Source organism: Ctenocephalides felis, unplaced genomic scaffold (assembly GCF_003426905.1).
Source record: "Ctenocephalides felis isolate EL2017-DRISC unplaced genomic scaffold, ASM342690v1 CF-g0.4_SCAFFOLD_01886, whole genome shotgun sequence".
Lineage (NCBI taxonomy): Eukaryota > Metazoa > Arthropoda > Insecta > Siphonaptera > Pulicidae > Ctenocephalides > Ctenocephalides felis.
In genome coordinates this window covers 127,581,435-127,604,405 of record NW_020538040.1, presented here as the reverse complement: position 1 = coordinate 127,604,405, position 22,971 = coordinate 127,581,435, and the positions used below count along the sequence as shown (strand labels likewise).

Here is a 22,971-nt window from a genome sequence, read left to right as displayed (position 1 = left end):
GTTTATGTAATTCTTATAAATATTAAACAATGTTTTTTATTTTAAATTTGATTGATTGAGTTTTCTGTAAGCATATATACATTTAAGTTTCCTTGAATATTTCATTACGGTACGGGGAGTTCCAGCAATTTGCCTTAAGGCACGATGCTTCAATGGTTAAAACTTCTAAATAATACAACATTTTAACGCAAAACGTTACAGATTTAAGAAAAATAACTCAATCTAATAAACTAGTGGTATATGACATCGTGCCTTAAGGGGGTATTCTACTGTAGAATTTTGAAAAAATCGAAAATTTTTTTTTTTATATTTTTAAAGTTTAGTTATTCAAAAATATGTCATTGAAAGGATTTTTCAAAATTACTATTATTTCCTGAGTTATAGCCGTTTTAGAGACGTGGCCTCGGTTCGGGTCCGACTTGTCTCAAAACTTTGAACACGTTTTTCTCGGAACTACTTTTTTCGAGCTGGCGGTAAGGATATCGCGAGTTCTAATGAACTGATTTACTTCAAATTTGGAGAGGATCTTCTCTATACATCGCTTTATCGTATGGACCTTGCCCAAAACTATAACTTCTCATTTAGTAGTTTTAAAAAATACGGAATTGGTAAAAAAACATGAAAAAAATTTTTTTTTTTTTCAAACTGCCGCCATTCAAACAAAAACAATTTTTTTAACTTATCCAAGGTTCATACGATAGCGGCATCTATTATAATTAAGAATCCATCTATTTTTTATGTTTCAAATCACCAGGAGGGTTGGAATCATGTACGCCAGGACACCCTCTTTTTTTGGGAACTTTCACTTTGACTGCTCATAACTTTGTGAATTTTAATTTTTTTTTTCTAATAATTTTTTGATGTAATGATAAAATATCAATTAACAAATGATGAAAAAATCGATAGTAAAAATATTATTTGTTTCCTTTATACAGCGCTTCAAAAACCGGGCGAAATTCTTGACTCTACAGTAGAATACCCCCTTAAGGCAAATTGCTGGTACTTCCCGTACCGTCGATGGTCGAGAAATATTAAATCTTTTCAGATAGATTATTATAAATACAGCAACATTGTCTAATATTTATAAGAATTATATAAACTAAATTACAAAGTTAAAATTATTTATTCAAAGTATATAAGTGAGCTTTAGAGCTTTAGCCAGAATTAAAATTAAAAAGAAAACCAAAATTTAAAAAAAAATTGGAGAAAAAATTTGAAATAAAAAAAATGTTTTCAAAGGCAATTATTTTGTCAAAACGAGCAGAAAGTTTTTTGAATCATTCAAATCGTATGCTTAGTTCTCTCAAAATCTGCCATTTTTTGTACATTTAGATCCGTATCTTCGAAACGGTTAGACCTGCCTTTGCCAAAAACTAATCACTATTTCCACCCATCATTACGAATAGAATGTTTTTTAGATCATTCAAATCCGATGCTACGTTCTCTCACAAACTGGATTTTTATTTTCTGCACTTTTCGTTCTGTATCTCCGTAACGGCTGGACCTGCCTTTGCCAAAAACTAATCAGCACATCTGCTTATCAATAGGAATCGAATGTTTTTTGAACCATTCGAATCTTAATAACCGTGCGCCCGAAAACGTGGACGAAAAAATGCGGACATACAAAACACACACATATCCATTTTTACTGAGGTATTCCGAAATGTTCAGAAACCGCCAAAACGTTTCGATTTTTGTCTCATTACTATAACAACCCTACGGAAAGTTAAAAAAACCTGCTTATTTTTTTTGACCTCTTTTCACAAAAAAACACTAGCATTAAGTGGTAGCTCAGTTGTTATAAAATATATATATATATATATATATATATATATATATATATATATATTAAGTACTATTTAATACATCACACTTTATTGGTTCAGCCTGCAGGTCTTCTTAGATTCCTGGACTCAACTGATAGTGTACCCTCATCTGCACTAGAAGAAGAGAGGTTGAATCATAGAGACAACTTGAAAATTGTTCAAGATCATGCGATGAGAAATAGAAAAGGAGCACAGTGGGAAGTTATTGAAAGACAGTTTAAGATTGTTGAAAAGAGATTAGAGGTAAAACAACAGGCAGTGTTGATTTAATTTAATTTCCAATTTTTGAATGAAATAGGAATATGCAAAGATTGCATAAAAGGAACGTTATTGAAAATTAATTTTACAATTGTATATAAAATTGAAAATTGAATTAAATTTGGCTTTACTCATTTTATTGGCCCTACAATAATTTTCATATTTATGATAAACACAAATGTTGTGAATAAAAATACGCATTCATGTTATTTGGATCTTATGTGCAATATTCATGACTAATGAATTATTTATAATAAATATTTTTTTTTAGCATTACACAAACTTGGCTCTCCAGCATTGGGGAGCAAGAGTTGGCATCGCAATTGAAAGAAAAGAAAAATTACGTGAACGTCCTATAGTCCTGAGAAAGCGCAGAGAACGAGTAAAATCGCAATTAAATTGGCCCATGTTTTACTGGAAATTCTCACAGGATCACTCGTTGCCAAATCTTATTTGGAATCACAAGGTAATAGTTAACATATTTAATATAATTAGGATAGTTGGATAAATTTGTTTCAAGACATTTTCAAGTGATATGATTCTGTTTCCTTTATCGGCATATTAGCTAGTTATGATTGGGTACTATAATATGATAACAGCAATCTCATCTGATAATAGGTCTATAATTTTTTCAACAGGACGATTAGTTTCCTGGTAATCTCTGCATTTTATGATTACATTTAAATTTAATAGTTAATAATAGTTAAAGAGAAAATCAATAAAAGAACTTTTTTTATTAGTTTTTACTGCATTAACCGGTCAAAATTTAATGAACAGCTTGTACATTATTATTAATTTTTGCTTGACAGTGTTCGAATTTAGTTTACTGTTGATAAAGTTAATTTTCTTGAATATTTCAATTTTTACTTTTTATTACAGACAAGAGAGGAATTAAAGAATGCCTTAGAAAATGAGATCAGGCAATTTGCTAGTGATAGAGAACTAGCGTCAGGAGCTTTGATTGCCTGGAATCATACTGAGTTTGAATTGACTTACCAGAGCTTGGCTGATGAAGTGAGAATTGGAGACTATTATTTAAGGCTGCTACTAGAGACGGAAGATACATCAGACTCGCCAATTAGGAAATCGTAAGAAACATTACTATTCTTCTTTGCTATTAAGATACATTAAGCCCAATTATTATATTATTAATATTCTAGTAAATTTAATTGTTAATTGGCAACACATTTATACATTTATCATATTCCTTGTAATTTAATTTAATCACTAATTCGCTTAATGTGACATCCTAGACAAACACCACGGTCTACATTTTAATTGTATAGTACTATTAATCTAAATTGAGATTTTATATTAAGGTCAAAACTGTGACCCCGTCTCATTTGCCAGACTTAATTTTTAAAATTTCTTTATCTTTGTTATGTTATATAATTAACATGAAATCTATCTTTTTAATAGATATGAATTTTTCAATGATCTCTATCACCGTTTATTGTGTTCACCAAAAGTTGAAATGCGCTGTATGTGCCTTAAAGCTATGTCAATAGTTTATGGGAAGTATTATGAAGATATAGGACCTTTTAGTGATACTAAGTATATGATTCAAATGTTAGATCGTGTAAGTATATCATTTGGTTTTATACAACATTATTTAGTTCTTACATAATAATAATAAAATTCTAGTCAAATCCAATGTTTTGTGAAATTTATTACATATTTAAAGGCATGACTCTTAATCAAACTATGTGGCTTTTCATAAAATATTTATATTATATTAAAACAAAACAAAACCTACTTATTTAACTCCCAAAGAAATTTTTTTCGCCAGAAAATTATTTTACTAATTTTATATTTTCTCGTCGTTTCATGTTACTGTAAATCGAATGAGACTAACTCTGGAAAAAGTATGTGAGTGCGTGTGTGTGTATGCGTGCAAGCATGCTTACGTACGTATGTGAGCCGATTTTTGACCTTGCATCGAGTTTGCTCCAATAAACGGCTGAACCGATTTCAAAAATTTAAAAACCGACGACTAGCTGAGCTGTTCCTTGTAATTACCAAAAAAGTGCAAAGTTGTTCTTCAACGTCTTCGCCCCCAATCCTGAATCGATTATAAAAATTTAAAAACCGATTGAAAGATATTGGTTGGGAATTATGCTGATCAGTTTTTGGTAAATCTCGGGCGGGCAAAGATGGCACTTTTATTTTTTTCCTCAAACTTTTGTTTTTAAACCTTACTTAGAATTGCGTGCTGATTTCAAATATACCTTCTGTTTTTAACGTAACAGTTCCAGTTTTTGAGTTTTAGGAGATTACCCCAATTAGTCATTTTGGCTATGATTATTGCAGTTTAACGAATAAATAAGAGTTTTATCAGCTGTTTTCGGCATGGCTTCGACTCTAAGACGTTGTGTGCATAATTCGACAAATACCGGAAAAACGTATTTCAACCAGTTCATACTATGTGAAAAAATTGCGTAGTTGTGTTTGTTATTATCAAGAAGAAAAAAGAAATGCTATAATTTTAATACCAGCATCATTTAGAAAAAACCTCAGAATCGCCACGACGATTTTTTCTTCTGTGTGGTAAACCAATGAAATAAATTCAGGCAAGTTTTGGAGATGTTAGCGAAAAGCAGGGCGAGAGTATCCAAGACATCAGGATTTAGGGGGAGCGATATCAAGTAAAGTGAAACTTCCACATGATGACTGACAATTGTTGGAGCTTATGACAAAATCAGTCAGGTCTTCGTTCATGTTCGAAAATCAGATAAAAAGACTTTTTGATGAAATGAAATATATGTTGTATTTTTTATTGTAATTTGAGGTAAAACTACCATTTTGGCTTATCTCAAAAACTAGAGCTGTTAGCAAATTTGTTACTGTTTTCGGAATCAGCATCCTCGAATTACTTAAAAAAAAACATCACAACATCTCCGGAAATAGTAGTTTTGGGACAATACTTGTATCATTACTACTTTAGCTTAGGTTTAGCAATTTGCGAATGTAATACTAGATATTTAACCTTTAAACCTTATAATATTGTCGATAATTTTTGAGATTTATGGACCGATTCTGCGCATAACAGAGAAATGTTACGGGATGGCTATGTTACTCTCCGACTCCCCATACATTATGCGAATTAATCATACTGAATGCTGTCAAAATATCATGTATTTGCTGTTCATTCCGGCGTTTTAAACATAAACTGCAACGTCACTCGTATCTTACCTAAGAGGAATCAGAAACACACACTTATCTAACATCGTTTTTTTGACATTTGTGCGGCTTTTAGGTTATGTTTTGTATGAGAAAACCTGAGAAATTCGCCTGACTGAACACCAACCGCATAACTTTTGTCTATATTACTATGGAAAATTCTTCATAACATGAACTTATCATAACATTGCGGCAGAATCGGTCCCTTATTATATATAGTGTATTAAAACAATTGATATTTAATAAAGTGTACTATGATTTATATTGATTTGTTTATTGTTTTAGTGTACAGAAAGAGCAGAACGTGACCTCCTTTTGATGTTCATCAATAAACTGGTTCTCCATCAGCATAACGTTCGTGACATTTTGGATGCTAGTGGTATAAGAATTTTAGTAGATCTTCTGACATTAGCTCATTTGCACACTGTTCGAGCAGTTGTACCTAGTCAGAGCAATATTATTGAGGCTGGTCCCGATATGGAGAAATTACAGGAAAAAGAATGGTATTACAATACTGATATTAGGGGTGACCCAGTTCGAATTGGACCAATTAGTTTTCATGAGGTAATTTTAATGCATTCAATATATATAGATATATATATATATATATATATATATATATATATATCTTGTGCCAATTATTTGAGACAAGTATGATATTACAAACAATTAATCATTATTTTTTCTTCAATTCTTTGAGATACGTGTTTGTCGCACGGAAAAAAATGTAACATACGTGGTTGCGTCATGCTGTTTTCAAATAAGAGTGCATGAATAACTTTTTTCAATTGTTTTATTTTGAGAATCGATCAATTTTTTAAATAATTCTTAATAAAAAAACAAACATTATTAAACTTACGGTATATGTTAGTTTATAATTACGACAATATAGTATCTGGCCATAGTTTAGATATTTCAATATCTAGGATATTTAGCTCTTTCATGGATTTATAATTTACTACTTTGTGATTATAATTTTTATTGTTACTTTTATTCTTTTTTTGTTATTATTTCTTTATTTAATGATTTTTTATCTGCGGATGACACATTATCTAACTCTAAAAAATACAAAATTTAATTTCATTTATTGTCAGTAAGAATTGTTTAATTTTTGTTGCTTACTGTGATATTTGTTCTCAACATAATAAAAATATAACTAGTGGTGCATGGCATCGTGTCTTTAAGCAAATTGGTGGAACTTCCCGTTCCGTAATTAAATAGAATCGAGGAGTAATAAATGATTACAAATAGATTATTGTAAATACTGTAACTTTCGTTATTCGTATTTGAATGACAAAATATATGAATAAACTGGACAACTTCTCAATAAAAAACGTTTGGTTGATTCTTTTTTACAAAACTTCACAGATCTATGCGTCTATATTTAGTGATTGATTTTCCGATTAAAACTCAAAATCGTCAAAAATCGAGTTACGAGGTTGCGTCAGAAAACCATCGATATATATATATATATATATATATATATATATATATATATATATAAATATATATAATTTTTTTTTAGATAAAAAACCTCTGGAATACTGACAATACCCCCCTAACTCCTCGAAGCCGTTGCTGGGCAATGGGCATGGATGGATGGAGAACTCTGATGCAGATACCTCAACTGAAATGGTGTCTCGTAGCTAAAGGAAGTCCAATTTTAAATGAATCTCAATTATCTGCATTGATACTTGATATTCTGATTCGGTGCTGTAAATTTTTTCCAAGCCGGTTAGATGCACTTTTTTTTTTAACTTTATATTAATTAATTGACTAAGATGTTAAAAAATTGTATATCATTTCTAGTGATTCCGATGATGCAATTATCAGGCCAATACCTCGAATAAAAAGATTATTAGCCGAACCATTTACGTTAGCGCATGTGGTGCAGTTGCTTCTCACATTTGATCCTACATTAGTGGAACGTGTAGCCACTTTGTTATATGAAGTGATGAAAGATAATCCGGAAATATCAAAGTTATATTTGACTGGTGTATTCTTTTTTATTCTGATGTACACTGGGAGCAATGTGTTACCAATAGCTAAATTTTTGCAGTTGACTCATTTGAAACAAGCCTTTAGGCCAGATGACGTAAGTGTAAAGGCTTTGAAATAACTAAAAATGTCTATATATTTTTAAACACTAATTTTGTGAATATCTAAGGTTTAAAATTTATTTTATTGTGATTGTTTTAAATGTTTTTTATTAATTAAACACTATTTATTATTTTTAAATTTATTCTACTTTTCAGACAAATTGCTCAGATATAATGCAAAGGAGCATCCTAGGCCAATTGCTTCCGGAGGCTATGGTCAGTTATTTAGAAAATCATGGTGCTGAAAAATTTGCACAAATATTCTTAGGTGAATATGATACGCCTGAAGCTATTTGGAATGCGGAAATGAGGTTGGTATAATATTCATTTACTTTCTATACTTTCTTTTATGGTTTTTAGTCTTGCATGTCATTTGTTGTTTTGCTTTTTGATATATTTCAAATTCATATATTCCAAAGATAATTCTCCTAGTTTAAATTGAAAACTTAGGTTATTGTGACTCACACTCGTTAGATGTTATAGGAAAGAAATTCATTAAACATTAGTATACTATATACTTTGTGTTGCATAATTTTCAAAAAGCAATATGAAATCCATAAAATGTTATGGTACTCAAAATGAGAAGATTGGTTTTTACTACTTTTGAAATAAAAATTTACTTATCACATGACAAAGTTTGGTTCAAATTAAATGCATAGATACTACATTGCGCAAATGAAAATTTTTATACGTTCCAAGGTCTTCTGATAATTTCGGAATATTTTAGAAAAAATTAATGTATGTATGTGTGTGCATGCGGGTTTTATCTGGATACAAACTTTCATCGACTGGAGGGTTACGATACCTTAATGAATAAGTGAACATTGAGCTAGAAAACGTTTTTAATATTAAAGGATACAATTAAAAAATATTTTTAATACATTTACCTTGCAATAAAATCATTTTCAATCCCGTGAAAACCCTAAAACACATCAAACAATCCCTAATTTTATTATCAAATTTTTAACCCTTTTTAAAACCTTGAAAACAACCCCTGATGAAAAATTGTTTGAAAAAATATTTTGAAATTGAAAGAAAATTAAGAAATTCAAAATGATTTGAATGTTATTTCAATTTCTCAAAAATAATTACCATATCCACAATTTGTTCAACTCTTAAAACTACCCTTGATTAAAAACAGTTATTAATATAATATATAATATATATTATATTATAATATAATATATCATAATAATAATTTTGTATTATTATGATCAACATAATAATACAAAAATTTGTGGTTGCCCCCCCCCCCCCCCTTTCCAAGATATACGTTAAGCCAATTAATTCCAAAAAATATAAAATCTGTGAAAATAGTTTGTACTAAAGTAGTGAATCTTGCTAAAATCCATCAAGATCTCTATAATGAAGTGAATTCTAGAAAGATGGAATATGAATAACTTCAATTTTGGTGGAAATGGCGCTCATTAAACCATATGATTTAAAAGCAAAAAAAACATGCTTCTTATTTGCATGATAGCTCACTCATTTTACACACAAAAAGCTTGTAACAGCACTCACTTTTAAGCATATGTTGAGCACTATAAAACCCAATTTCACTGAATTGAATAAAATGTAAAACCTCGCCGCTAGATGGCTTTAAATACAACAATTAAATCTTGAACGAAAAGAGCAATTAAATCTTTGCTCTATAAAATTAAATCTAAAGTCTATAAAATGACTTTGCTCTTTCAAATCTAGCATAATATTATTAACTTCCCGTAGGGTAAGTTATCGTAATGGGCCGGAAATCGGAATTGAAAATTTTTACATTTCTCGACGTTTTGAAGGTTTCTGAACGTTTTGGCATACCTCAGAAAAAATGGATGTGTGTGTGTGTGTGCGTATGTGTGTGAGTGTGTATGTATGTATGGATACAAATTTTCGCCCACGTTTTCGGGCGTACGGATCAACCGCAAGAGTGCAGAAAATAGAAATCGAGTTTTTGAGAGAACGGAGCATCCGATTTGAATGATCTAAAAAACATTCAATAAGTAATGATTGGGAGAAGGGGTTATTAGTTTTTCGCAAAGGCAGGCCCAGCCATTACGGAGATACAGAGCTAAATGTACAAAAAATGGCAGTTTTTGAGAGAACTAAGCGTCCGATTCAATTGATTCAAAGAACTTTCTGCTTGTCTTAACAAAATAATTGATTTTGGAAAAAAAAATTTTTGTACCATTTTTTTTTTAATTCAGATTTTATTTTTAATTCTGACTATAGTTCTAATATACTTTAAACAAATAATTTCAACTCTGCAATTCAGTTTATATAATTCTTATAAATATTAGACAATGTTACAATATTTATAATAATCTATTTGAAAACATTCAATATTCCTCGAACATTTCGTTACGGTACGGGAAGTTTCAGCAATTTGCCTTAAGGCACGATGCCACCCACCCCACTAGTTTCTAGAATACTTTATAAAACACCGATTTATCAAGATTTTTATTGACATTATTTTGTTTATTACATGATTTTCGTTAAAATGTATGTTTTAGGAGATATTTGCAAAAAAAAACACCAAAAATTTATGAATTTTTATTGGCCAGTAACTTGAAAAGTATTAGTTTTTTAGAAAAACTTTAAAAGGCATTTTTTCTTATAATTAGTTCTTTTATCGATATCTGACGTTATTTTGGAAAAATGAAATTACACAGCTGTGAAGGGCTGTCATCCCCCCGGGGGGTGGTGGCGGAGTCCGAATTGTTTTCACTTTTGAACTTGAGGGTAAGATGAACCTAATTCCAAAATTTTATGCAAATCGGAGCACAGTAAAAAAAATTCAGACCCAAAACGCTCCATTGACTGGAGTAAAATGAACGTTAAAAAAATCGATACTGGGTGGCCAAAAATGATAATTATCATTGTTTCATATATAAGTAGATTTACTGGTAGACTTAAAGACAGGTAGGCAGGTAGAATGGTAGGCATGTAAAGACATGTAGATGGATAGGCATGCAGGAATTTAGACGGATAAGCAGGTTATCAAATAATCAGGTGAACAGATTGAAAGATAAAAAGGTAGACCTAGACTTGTAGAAAAGTAGACGGGTTCACAGAGTCAGGTAGACAGGTACAATGATAGACAGGTGGACAGATACAGAGATGGACAGGTAGGGAAACAGGCAGGTAGACTAGGTAGGTGGATCAGTATACAATGAGTCAGGTGGACAGGTAGACTGTTATACACTACAGGTGCATCATGTACAAATCTAATTAATATTGATTAAATTGATTATTTACACATATCAGAAAGTTTGTGTAACTTTTCTTCGAGGCGAAGTACGTCTTACAACTATTGTATTATTCTAAATTTCAGGCGAACATTGATAGAAAAAGTGGCTGCTCACATAGCAGATTTCACGCCCAGGTTACGCAGCCACACGATGGCACGTTATCCTTACGTTGCCATTCCTGCTATTCGGTATCCACAATTGGAGAAGGAATTGTTCTGTAATGTATTTTACCTCAGACATTTGTGTGATACTGTTAAATTTCCTGATTGGCCTATACCAGAACCAGTAAGTAATAAATTTATATTTCTTTATGATACTGGACGGTATCATCATTTTACAAAGACTTTTAACCAATGTACATAAAGCTTTAAACATTTGAAATATATAAATGTTGATGCAGTTTTTCCGAAAATAAATAGAATGAATATATCAAATGATTAATTGGCAGTTACAATATTATTTTTAACTTAACTGTGTTTAGCTAGTGTTTTTCTTTCAACTCTTTGAGGTGGTTTCTCATTTATAAACTTGCTTTTTATCCTCTTTATTCTACATAACCTATATATTACATTTTATTTGTTCTACTCACAATATTTTTTCATGTCACAGGTTAAATTATTAAAAGATGTCTTAGATGCTTGGAGAAAGGAAGTAGAGAAGAAACCACCAGCTATGACTGTTGAAGAGGCCTATGCCAGTTTAGGCTTATTGTTCTCTGGTGTACCAGATGAATCCACTGTTCGAAAAGCTTATTATAAATTGGCTCAACAGTTTCATCCGGACAAAAATCCTAATGGAAGGGTAATCAACATAATTTGTACTTAAAACGTAATTTTATTGGAATAAATGTTTAATAATAGAATTTGAAATATATGAACATATTTTGCAATTAGTTTTTGTCGTTAATGTATTATTGTATAAGACGTCTTTAAATTTCAGGTTCGTTTTGAAGAAGTCAGCAAAGCATATGAATTCTTATGCAGTCGATCTATATGGACTGGTAATGGACCAAATCCTGACAACATTGTATTAATACTCAGAGCGCAAAGTATTTTATTTCATAGATATTCAGAAGGTATCTTATGATTCATGGCATATTTTTACAACATGCACAATACTTAATGAAATATTTTATTTCAGTGTTACAACCATATAAATATGCTGGTTATCCACAATTAATTAAAACTATTAAGCTAGAAACAGCAGATGAACAGCTGTTTGCAAAGACCGAACCTCTGTTGTCAGCTGCTAGCGAACTGTGCTATCATACTGTGCATTGTTCGGCACTTAATGCAGAAGAATTGAGGAGAGAAAATGGCTTAGAGGTAATATTTCTTTATTATTGATGGCTTAGAATGCATAACATTGATTGGTTGCGCAGTTATTGCTTGGCGTTTGTTGAAATTTGGAACAATCCATTATTTTTTCATTTGTTTCTATAGTTATTTATTTAGTTACAAACTTCCCGAAGGAGAAGCTTGTTTTCATAAAAAAATGGATTCGCCAGTTTTATGTTTTCTCTACGTTTCAGCCATTTTGAATGAAATGAGATCAAATTTGTGTGTGTGTGAACAGATTTTTTGCCGTAAATCGACGTTTCCTCAAAAACGCTGGACCGATTTCAAAAATTTAAAAGCCATTCGATGTATCGCGATGAGGCCTAGCATTTATCAATTTTGCGCGACGATCAGCCAAGCCGTTTCTCTGTAAATAGTAGAGAAAAGTGCAAAATTTTTCGTCCACGTTTTAGCTCGCAGTTCTGAATCGATTTTGATAATTTGAAGATATAATTAATTTGAAAGATATTGGTTGGGCATCGTGCTGATGAGTTTTTGGTTGAGATCGACCGGACCGTTTTCTTGTAATAAAGTATTGAAAAAATTTTTTTTGACGATTTCTATTATTTTTTGACAGTAGATACCATAGTCTTCTAGATCATACTAAAATATTACGGCCCATCATACTAAAATACTACGACAACTCGTCAAAATTTGCAAAAATCAGTATCGTTTTTTTGGTATTTGTCAAAGTTAGACCTTTCATCGACGCTTGCTCAAAAACGCTTGAACCGATTTCAGAAATTTAAAAACCATTTGATGTATCTCAATGAGGATTATCATTTGTCAGTTTTGTAAGACGATCTGCCGAGCCGTTTCTTTGTAATTTGGAAAAAAGTGTTAAACTTTTCGTCCACATTTAAGCTTATTCTACCGAATCGATTTTAAAAAATCAAAAACTGTTCGAAAGATATTAGTTGCGAATGATACTGATTAGTTTTAGGTGAAAATCTACCGACCCGTTTTCTTGTAATTAATTGTTGAAAAAAAAATTAAGCCGATTTTTATGGAAGTTTTTTTGGCGATATATATCATGGTCTTACTGAAATATTACGGCCTTGCGACATGTAGTTTAATTTTAAAAATTCATCAAATGTTGAGAAAATGAGTAGTTTTTTTTTGACGTCTGTTAAAATTAAAATTAGACGATTTACTTGGTATAACGATAGAGTACTTGGTTTTAATGAACATACTAAACCATTAGCCCCTTCACCGGGAAATTAATCTAGCTTGGACAGTGCCAAAAGAGATAATTTAAATTGCAATGCCCAAACAAAATTCTTGCAAATGGTTACGTGCATAGCTCGTTATTGTCCGAGATGGCACTTGTACATCGTCACGAGCCACACACGTTATTCCCGGGCAAGAGGTTAAAGTCCTACGGAAAATGGTTCAATTACAAAAATTGTTGATTTTTGAAAATTTGCTTTTAGAAAGATCTGAAAGATTGGAATCGGTTGAGAACTTTTTGAGTTATCCCGCCCGCAAATTTCAAAAATGTCGTTTTGAGAAAAAAGCGTTTAAAGTTTTGACACAGAAACAGATAAGAGTACAATAACACTCAAGCGTCGAGTTGAGGCGTGGCACTTAAATGAATTTTTATTGTATAAATAATGATAATTTTGTTTTGAATATTTACAGGCATATTTTTGAGATGTTATTGTAACGATTTATGAAAAAAAAATCGTTTTTTTTTTCTTGTTACATGTATCGCCCCCCTTAAGTAAAAATTCTTATCCTCAACATTTGATCCAATCCATAACCAGAAACAGAATTTTATACTTCCAAAACCCCCCATAACATATCAACTGAAAATCTAAACCGCGAAAATTACGTAGGAACTATTACCTTACTTTTTAAAACGATCTTTACTACGCATGGAAAAACTCTTCATTAAGGGGGTCTTCCTATGTGACGGCCTGTTTTTTAGGGATATTTTAGAAAGTTTTTTCTACGATCAGTAAATAGTTAGAGCTTCAAGTTTTTTATCATTTATTAATACATATTTGGACAGTATAAATATAAAATTTCAGCTAAAAAAATTTAGTCCAACTAGAGTTACAGCGCTCTAAACACCCCCCCCCCCCTCAAAAAAAAGAGCTCCCACTGTCTCCACGATTCCGGCTGATCGGCTTATCTGACCAAAAAAAAATAAACGGCGTTTTAATTTGTAGGCTTAAAAGCACGGAATGAACTACAATCAAATGAATACAAAAAAAATTGGATGTTTTATAGACTTTGAAATAAAAGTTGCAAATTAGGCGTTTTTTTTTTGTTTTTTTTGCTATAAAAAATCGAAGTTTTGAAATTTTTGATTGATAATAGATCATTCCATGCGCTTAAATATATTGAATGTGCCCTGTAAATTTCAAGTAATTCGGTCCAGCCGTTTCTGAGATACAATGGAGACAAGTTTGAAAAACACAGTTTTGAGAAAAACGCGTTTAAAGATAAAATGATCGTTGTACTATATACTATATGTATACTTTTTAAATGGCTGTAACTCAAAAACTATTTGAGATATCGATTTGAAATTTTAATATGTTATTTTTAAAGGTATAATCTACCGAAATATGAAATAAAAAAAAAATCAATTTTTTCAACTCATCACATAGGAAGACCCCCTTAAACAGAATATTAGATTACTCTTTACCTCAGATAACACTCCTTTAACATTGTTTATTAAATTAAAGGGTTTTACATTGCCGAAACAGAAATAATTCAAAAAATACGAATCAGAATAAAACAATGCTCACAGAACATATAAATAACCTTCAGCATAACATTGATTTTCGAAACCCGAGTATATTACATTTTGAAACCAATATATTTAAAAGGTTGTCTTATATTGTTAAACAATAAAGCAATCAACAAGAGACTTGACAGCTATTTGCTCTGTAATGATTACAAGATATTTCTCTACCATTTTTCAAACGATATATATAACTGAATGAAGCGTGTCCCTTTTTTATTGCTTTCCGAAACCATATGTTTTTACCAGTTTGCACATTTTTTAAAAATTCTTTGTAAACACAATGCATTCTGCACTTAGACTTCAGCAACTATGTACACAATTTAGTTTTTTAACTCTAATTGATAATTATTTTTAAATGTTTGAACTACTGATAGCTTGGTGTTACAATCGTGTTAATTAGTGTAGTGTAGTGTTTATTTGTTTTTGTCTATAAGTACCTGTCTTTAAGTCCAATATACAACATAATCAATTTTCTTTTCTGAACTAATTATAAAAAAAACTTTAGTTTTCCACTGAATGACGGTCTCGATGAAGACAGAAACGTATGGATTAATAAAACTAATCTCCTAATTGTTTGTTTTTTTTTTGACTTGGTGCCTGACTCAACACACTTGTTTTACATATATATATATATATATATATATATATATATATATATATATATATATATATATATATATATATATATATATATATATATATATATTGAATAGTCTTGAATTTCATGTTTATATAATATGTTTAATTTAAGTTAAAAAGTCAATAAAAATAGTATGAGAGTTTTTAGAAATTTATTTATTTAAAATCCATACATTTCGGCTAGCATCTATTTCGATTAGCTTTCTAGACATCAGACTAATACATACAAATCACCATCAACTAATTACTAACTGGTACCAGAAACCAACTAGCTCTCGACGCTGCATAAATTACGACTCATACCACCCTCTTAAAATGAAAATAGTAACAATAATAAATTTAACACACCACGCCATACTACTATCTAATAAAAATAATACTTTTATTATTCTTGTTTGGCATTGGCCTCAGATACACGAGTACTTACGTATAATATTTTATTTATCAATTACTTTATAAAAAAAGAAATTACTGACTATTGGTGCTTGTTTCCAATTATTAATTTTTTACAAGCTGTATTAATATGTGTAAGTGATAATCTAAGAAATTCAAAACCACTGACGATGACGTAGAATTTTACGTCGAAACGTATGGAAAAATAAAGATGTTTTAAAAAATCTTTATTTATATTTTTTACTTGATGTTAGGCCCTCCAAGAAATTAATCATACATTCCAACCTCAAATTTAAACACTTTCAACATATATATATATATATATATATATATATATATATATATATATATATATATATATATATATAGAATTTTATGATATGAGTGGAACGAATATTAATTGTTTAATATGAACAAAACAGCACTCAGATTTGTTTAACACAACTTTATTTTATGATTACAGACGTTTCGAGACCATGGTGTGTCTCATCTTCAGTGTAATTTCAAAAACAGTTACTTATATACTACACATTCTTTAATAATTTATTTAAATTTCATTTAATTTTTGGTATACAAAAAACACCACCTATTCCTTGCAATGCTTGACACAGTACTAAAGAAACATATAACACTTACAGAAATATTCTAAACAAATTTGAAGTACTTATATAGATGGAGACAGAGAGGGTATCATTATAATGTAAACAAAAGGAGTGCTATCGCATACAAAATCGATAAAAATGAAAAAACAAATTAATTTATTGAAAAGAATAAGATAAATGAAAAAATTTATAAATTATTAATGATGTTTATATAAGTGTCATGTAAAATATTTGTGTCGGTTCTTAGATTTATGCTATTGTTAGTCCGAACTATTAACATTGATTCTGCCATGCTCCGTTTAAATAAGTCTTTCTCATGGAATAAAATTTGGGGATTGTCAAAATCAAACTTATGGTTGTTGATATTAGCATGATCCACAAGTGTACTTTTAAATTTTTTGTTATCTATTTTTTCACATTGTAATTCATGTTGCCTGAATCTCTTTTCTAAGTTCTGGCAGGTCTGGCCAATATGAGAGCAATTACAATCCAAACAATTTACTTTATAAACTATATCTTTCAATTGTTTTAACCCTTTCGACTCGGATGCCGCCGCTCCGGCGGCATAGTCATTTTACCGTTGCGCTCGGATGCCGCCGCACCGGCGGCATGCTATGTTTTACCGTTAAGCTCGGATGCCGCCGCTCCGGCGGCAAATCGTGTCGGCGACGACTCGTCGCAAACTAAACTTACATTTAATTTTTTTTTTTTTTTTTAAATTAATTTACTATTACATTCAATTATTGATTGATTTATTAATTTTATAAATAAATATATAACAAAATTTATTTATTAGCTCATGATCCCCATAATTCTAATAAAGATCTGTGAAGAAATGATTTTTTAAAGAATATAGCATGGTTTTGAGTGCATTTTTTTTTAATTTTCAAAATTTTCTATTTTATTATCATAATAACTATATTTAAAAGCAATATAACCACATTTTGAAAAAATTCGATACAAAAAAAAATTCCGAGTTGAGAGATAAGTATAGCACTATAATATTCCGAGCGCAGCGTACCGACTGGCAATCCGGCTCCCGAGTCGAAAGGGTTAATGGAGAAAAAGTAATACGAATATTGTGTTTTTTGAAAAGTCTTTTTGATAATTGGTTAAAATTATTGTCAAGATATGGAAAATTAATGAAAAAAGTTTTTTCAGGAACACTTGTTCTTCCAGGCTCTTCCGGAGTCGCAAAATTACTTGAACCTTTTGATAAGAAACCGGAAGAGCCTGGAAAAACAAGTGTTCCTGAAAAAACTTTTTTCATTAATTTTCCATATCTTGACAATAATTTTAACCAATTATCAAAAAGACTTTTCAAAAAACACAATATTCGTATTACTTTTTCTCCATTAAAACAATTAAAATTTTTATATTCCAAAATTAAAGATGAAACTCCATTAACAAAAAAGAAAGATATAGTTTATAAAGTAAATTGTTTGGATTGTAATTGCTCTTATATTGGCCAGACCTGCCAGAACTTAGAAAAGAGACTCAGGCAACATGAATTACAATGTGAAAAAATAGATAACAAAAAATTTAAAAGTACACTTGTGGATCATGCTAATATCAACAACCATAAGTTTGATTTTGACAATCCCCAAATTTTATTCCATGAGAAAGACTTATTTAAACGGAGCATGGCAGAATCAATGTTAATAGTTCGGACTAACAATAGCATAAATCTAAGAACCGACACAAATATTTTACATGACACTTATATAAACATCATTAATAATTTATAAATTTTTTCATTTATCTTATTCTTTTCAATAAATTAATTTGTTTTTTCATTTTTATCGATTTTTGTATGCGATAGCACTCCTTTTGTTTACATTATAATGATACCCTCTCTGTCTCCATCTAGATAAGTACTTCAAATTTGTTTAGAATATTTCTGTAAGTGTTATATGTTTCTTTAGTACTGTGTCAAGCATTGCAAGGAATAGTTGGTGTTTTTTGTATACCAAAAATTAAATGAAATTTAAATAAATTGTTAAAGAATGTGTAGTATATAAGTAACTGTTTTTGAAATTACACTGAAGATGAGACACACCATGGTCTCGAAACGTCTGTAATCATAAAATAAAGTTGTGTTAAACAAATCTGAGTGCTGTTTTGTTCATATTAAACAATTAATATATATATATATATATATATATATATATATATATAAATAGTTCGTGGGCTTATATATTTTATTTCTTATATATTGGTTTGTGAAAATCATACATTCTTCCGAACTGACATTGAACCCACAATGAATTGTGTTCAATTCTACATTTTCAATTTATTATATTTTATAGGTGTTGCTCCAAGCATTCACTCGTTGTGTATCAGTATTAAATAATTCATCCAAACCAAACGAAATTAGTGTTCAAGTTTGTATGAACATCACACGTTGCTTTTCTGTAGCAGCAAAGTTTGATAATTGTCGTAACAAAATGGTGGAAATGGAGCAACTGGTGATCGATTTATCGAGAATTTTATGTTTCAAGGTAAAATATGAATATTATATTTCAACATTTCATTACTGAAGTCAGGGTTATTTTTTAGCATTTATCAAAATTATGTGCGGTTGCAACTGAATGCATAAGCGCTTTATCGGAGGATAGTCATTTGCAAATGCAATTGCTGCACAAAGGTGTACTTTGGCATTTGTTATTATTTCTGTTTCAATATGATTTCACACTTGAAGAAGGTGGTGTTGAAAGGACAGAAGAATCTAATCAACAGGTAATGATAATTAATTCAACATTTTTCTATGTAATTTTATGAAAATTGAAGTTTTATGTTTCTTTGATGCGTAAATTGTAGAATTTATAAATATTGTATACCTTATATTACCTTGTACCTTATTAATTTTTGAAAGTTTCTTTTGAGAATAGTTGTGCGGCATGCTATTTTTACAATTTGCATAGTACTTTATCTATGCATTTACACATATATTTTAACCTTTTCTGATTCTGAACTACACACACACTCACACACGCACGCACGCACACACATACATACACACACACACACATACACATACACACACATACACACACATATATATATATATATATATATATATATATATATATATATATAACCATTAACTATGATTTGTGATCTTTTTTCTAAGTTTACATTTCTTGATGTGCAAATAATTATGAAGTAGTCACATTCATTGTTTGCTATTTTTTCAATTTATAAATTTTTAATTTGCATTACGGTTTTTATTATTTTGCAAATTAGGTTTCATTATTTTGATTCCGGAATTTATATTTGATTTGTTTGAATTAATATTGTCAATTTCTATTCTTGTGAATAATTATTTTAATTAGGAGATTAAAAATCGATTGGCAAAATTGTCCGTGGAATCTCTTGCTCGAATTGGGGCTATATGAAAGGGGAGAAGGAAAGTCCTTTGAACAGTGTTGCTAGGAATATTTACAACAGCATATTAACTCAATATTTAGCCGACATGCTCAAAAATGATGAACCCGAGGAGTTGTTAAAAATATTGAATAGCAATTGCATGAATCCATATTTAATATGGGACAATAGCACAAGGGCTGAGTTGAATGAGTTTTTAGATACCAGGATTCACAGCAAAGCTGGCCCGGATGACTTGTGCACTGCAGTTGATTTTAAATATGAAGCTCATAAAGATGAGTTGGTTATTGGAGGCATATTTATTCGGATATACAATGAGCAACCTACTTTTACTGTGATTAATCCAAAAGGTTTTGCTATTGATTTACTAGATTTTTTAAATCGAAGTTATCAGCAACTGGGTAATTTGCAAACCCAAATGCAAAATCAAGGTAACGAAAGTGATGCATCCAGCAGGGCTGAAACTATATTAAAGGATATGGTTGCCGCACTAGATTCATTGAAAAATGTTCTTCAAAACAATGCCGGTGTGGAAATTCAATGCATTGGGCATTTTAGATTGTTTTTTAACATTTTAAGTATGAGTCAAGTAAAACCTATTCAGCAAAGCGTATTGGAACTGATATCTCTCACTACTAAAAATCAGGAATGTGTTAAGGATATTGCAGCAAGTGAAGTGCTTGGCCATCTGCTTCTAGCTTTGTTATCTTTGACAGTTAGTCAAATGACTTGCTTAGAAATTCTTCATGCTTTGCTGTCTACTCCTAAATTAGTTAAAGAAGCCTTGGCTAAAGGTAACTTTGATAAATTTCTGGTTTAATCTGTTTTGTCAACAACATATAATTTTTTAGGAGCCGTCCTATATTTATTAGATCTGTTTTGTAATTCTAACGTGCCTCAAATTCGTGAGATGTCAGCAGAACTGTTGGCTCAAATGGGGGCAGATAAGTTGAATGGACCAAAGGTAATATTTTTTTTTATTTGAAGCTACAAAGTATTTGATTTGATTGAACAAATTTACTTATTGTAATTTTTAGGTGCGATTAGCACTTGGTCGTTTTCTTCCTCCTGTTTTTGCTGACGCAATGAGGGATTCTCCACAAGCATGTGTCCACATGTTTGAAACAATTCATGAAAACCCTGAATTAATCTGGGATGATGATGCAAGACTGCGGGTTACTAAATTAGTTGCTGATTTTAAAAACAAGTAAGCAGATAAAACAACTTAATTTATTTGGGTTTATTAAATCTATATTTTTTTCAATCAGGCATTACAAATTACAACAGCAGAATCCTCATGCAATTTGGAAGTTACCTGATTCAAATGTTTTGAATCACGCAGCAAATCCATCTGAAGTTGTGGTTGGTGGAGTTTATTTACGTTTGTTCATCTCAAATCCAAGTTGGACTTTGAGGAAACCTAAAGAATTCTTGTCTGAACTAATGGACACATGTCTAGGGTTAGGAAGTAAACCAGAAAATGAGGTAAATGAGCTTGTTTTTACAAAATATATGTAGTTAATAATTAAATTATTTATATAAAAAACATAAACTAGTAACTATATTGTTTATAATTTCATTCATTAATTGCAGGCGGAGGTATTGAAAATGTCTGCCTCAGCATTATGCGCACTCTTATCTGCCCAACCTTCGTTAGCAGATGGTATTCCTGCACTTGGCCACATTCCTAGGTTATTTAGGCAAATGACAGTTCATCCAAGTTCAACTGTTTTAGTATTACGTCAATTAGCTTTAAGTGATGTGAGTATCAACATATATGAATATAGATGTATCTAATTATTATTCATCAAGTTGCCAGTGGCTAAAATCTACATGGCTCTCATTATAAAATACTATAATATCAATTATTTATATAAAATGTATTTTAAGTGAGATACTATTCCTGACTAAGAGTTGTATTAATAAATGTATGTGTTGGTTTAGATTTGTGTAGGTGCAATTACTCAAACCGAATGCATGCATCCACTCAAACGAGCTATGCAAACTAAACAAGATATTATAGGTATAGCTTGTGAAGCATTAAATAGATTGTTTATGTCGAATCAAGATCAATTAGTAAAACAAGTAAGTATAAATTTTATATTATGAATAATATGCAATATTTAATATAAATTTCATGCAATTTTGGTTGTGAGATTTTATGCAATTGTGTTTATATTGCATGACACTAATATGTAAGAAAGTGTATGAACAACAATCAGAATTTTCATATAATTTAGAAGTTGCCTCATTTGAGTTATACAATAGCGATACGATTTTCTAACAATCGAAATCCATTTAAATCATATTCTGTTAAGTCTTCACATTGTACTTAATAATAATTTTATTAGGCTTTAGATTCAGAGATGGTCCCTTATCTATTATCTCTTTTGGAAAGCCGAATGAATAACATGGAAAACCCTGCCATGACAAAAGCGCAAATTGTGGGGGCATTGAAATCAATGTGCACAAGCCAAATTTGGGGAGATAAAGTTGTATCAATACTAGATTCTAATTCTGTATGGGCAGAGTATAAGGAGCAAAGACATGACTTATTCATTACTAACACTCATGTGTCAGGATACTTAACAGGTAATTAAGTCCAGTCAAATAAAAGTGTTAATATCTGGAAGTTCATGCTTTCTTTTGCTTCAAATTACATAGTATAATATTATACATTTTATAATACGCATATATTATGTTTTAAGACAAATCACTAGAACTTTCCGCACCGCAATTAAGAAAATTTGAAGAATAAAAATAATTTATAATCAATGATTAATAACAGTTGTTTTAAATATTTTCAAATAGAATATTATAAATACTATGAGATTATCATATTATTTATAGTATTTTTTAGATAAAATATATCTGCTTATAAATTAGGCCACAAACAATATTGTAATTCTAAACATTATTTCTTGGCATGGAGTACAAAGAAATGGAAACAATTTATACTAATTATTAAAATCTTCATAAAACATCTAATATCTTGATGTATTTGTGTCCAATGTTTATATTTGGTCACCAAATGTCAGTTTCAGAAGCTTTTCTTTTGCATGGCCGAAACCGCTGAACGTGCCTTCCCAAAAATTTAATAAATACGTTATTCTGTCAATACAAGTGAAATGTTTCTTGAATCATTATAGTATTTAATGAATATGGATGTTTTCGAATTTACTACCAGGGGCTCAAATGCTTCCAAATTGATAAAAAAAAATCTCTAAAAGTTTTAGCTCTTAATATTACCTTT

The 22,971-nt window shown here is 30.3% G+C and overlaps 1 protein-coding gene across 1 annotated transcript in view; it reads left to right on the top strand.

The window, feature by feature from the left end:
• LOC113376807 (dnaJ homolog subfamily C member 13) overlaps positions 1-22,971 on the top strand; it is a 33,695-nt gene that overhangs the window by 8,836 nt on the left and 1,888 nt on the right. The window contains 22 exon segments of the mRNA XM_026616871.1: positions 1,887-2,069; positions 2,356-2,550; positions 2,964-3,172; positions 3,504-3,663; positions 5,550-5,828; positions 6,790-6,998; positions 7,074-7,359; positions 7,520-7,674; positions 10,689-10,890; positions 11,215-11,406; positions 11,545-11,680; positions 11,746-11,930; positions 18,641-18,832; positions 18,891-19,070; positions 19,667-19,715; positions 19,718-20,512; positions 20,570-20,682; positions 20,756-20,925; positions 20,987-21,203; positions 21,312-21,479; positions 21,663-21,803; positions 22,070-22,310. Coding sequence (XP_026472656.1) covers positions 1,887-2,069; positions 2,356-2,550; positions 2,964-3,172; positions 3,504-3,663; positions 5,550-5,828; positions 6,790-6,998; positions 7,074-7,359; positions 7,520-7,674; positions 10,689-10,890; positions 11,215-11,406; positions 11,545-11,680; positions 11,746-11,930; positions 18,641-18,832; positions 18,891-19,070; positions 19,667-19,715; positions 19,718-20,512; positions 20,570-20,682; positions 20,756-20,925; positions 20,987-21,203; positions 21,312-21,479; positions 21,663-21,803; positions 22,070-22,310 — 4,657 coding nt within the window.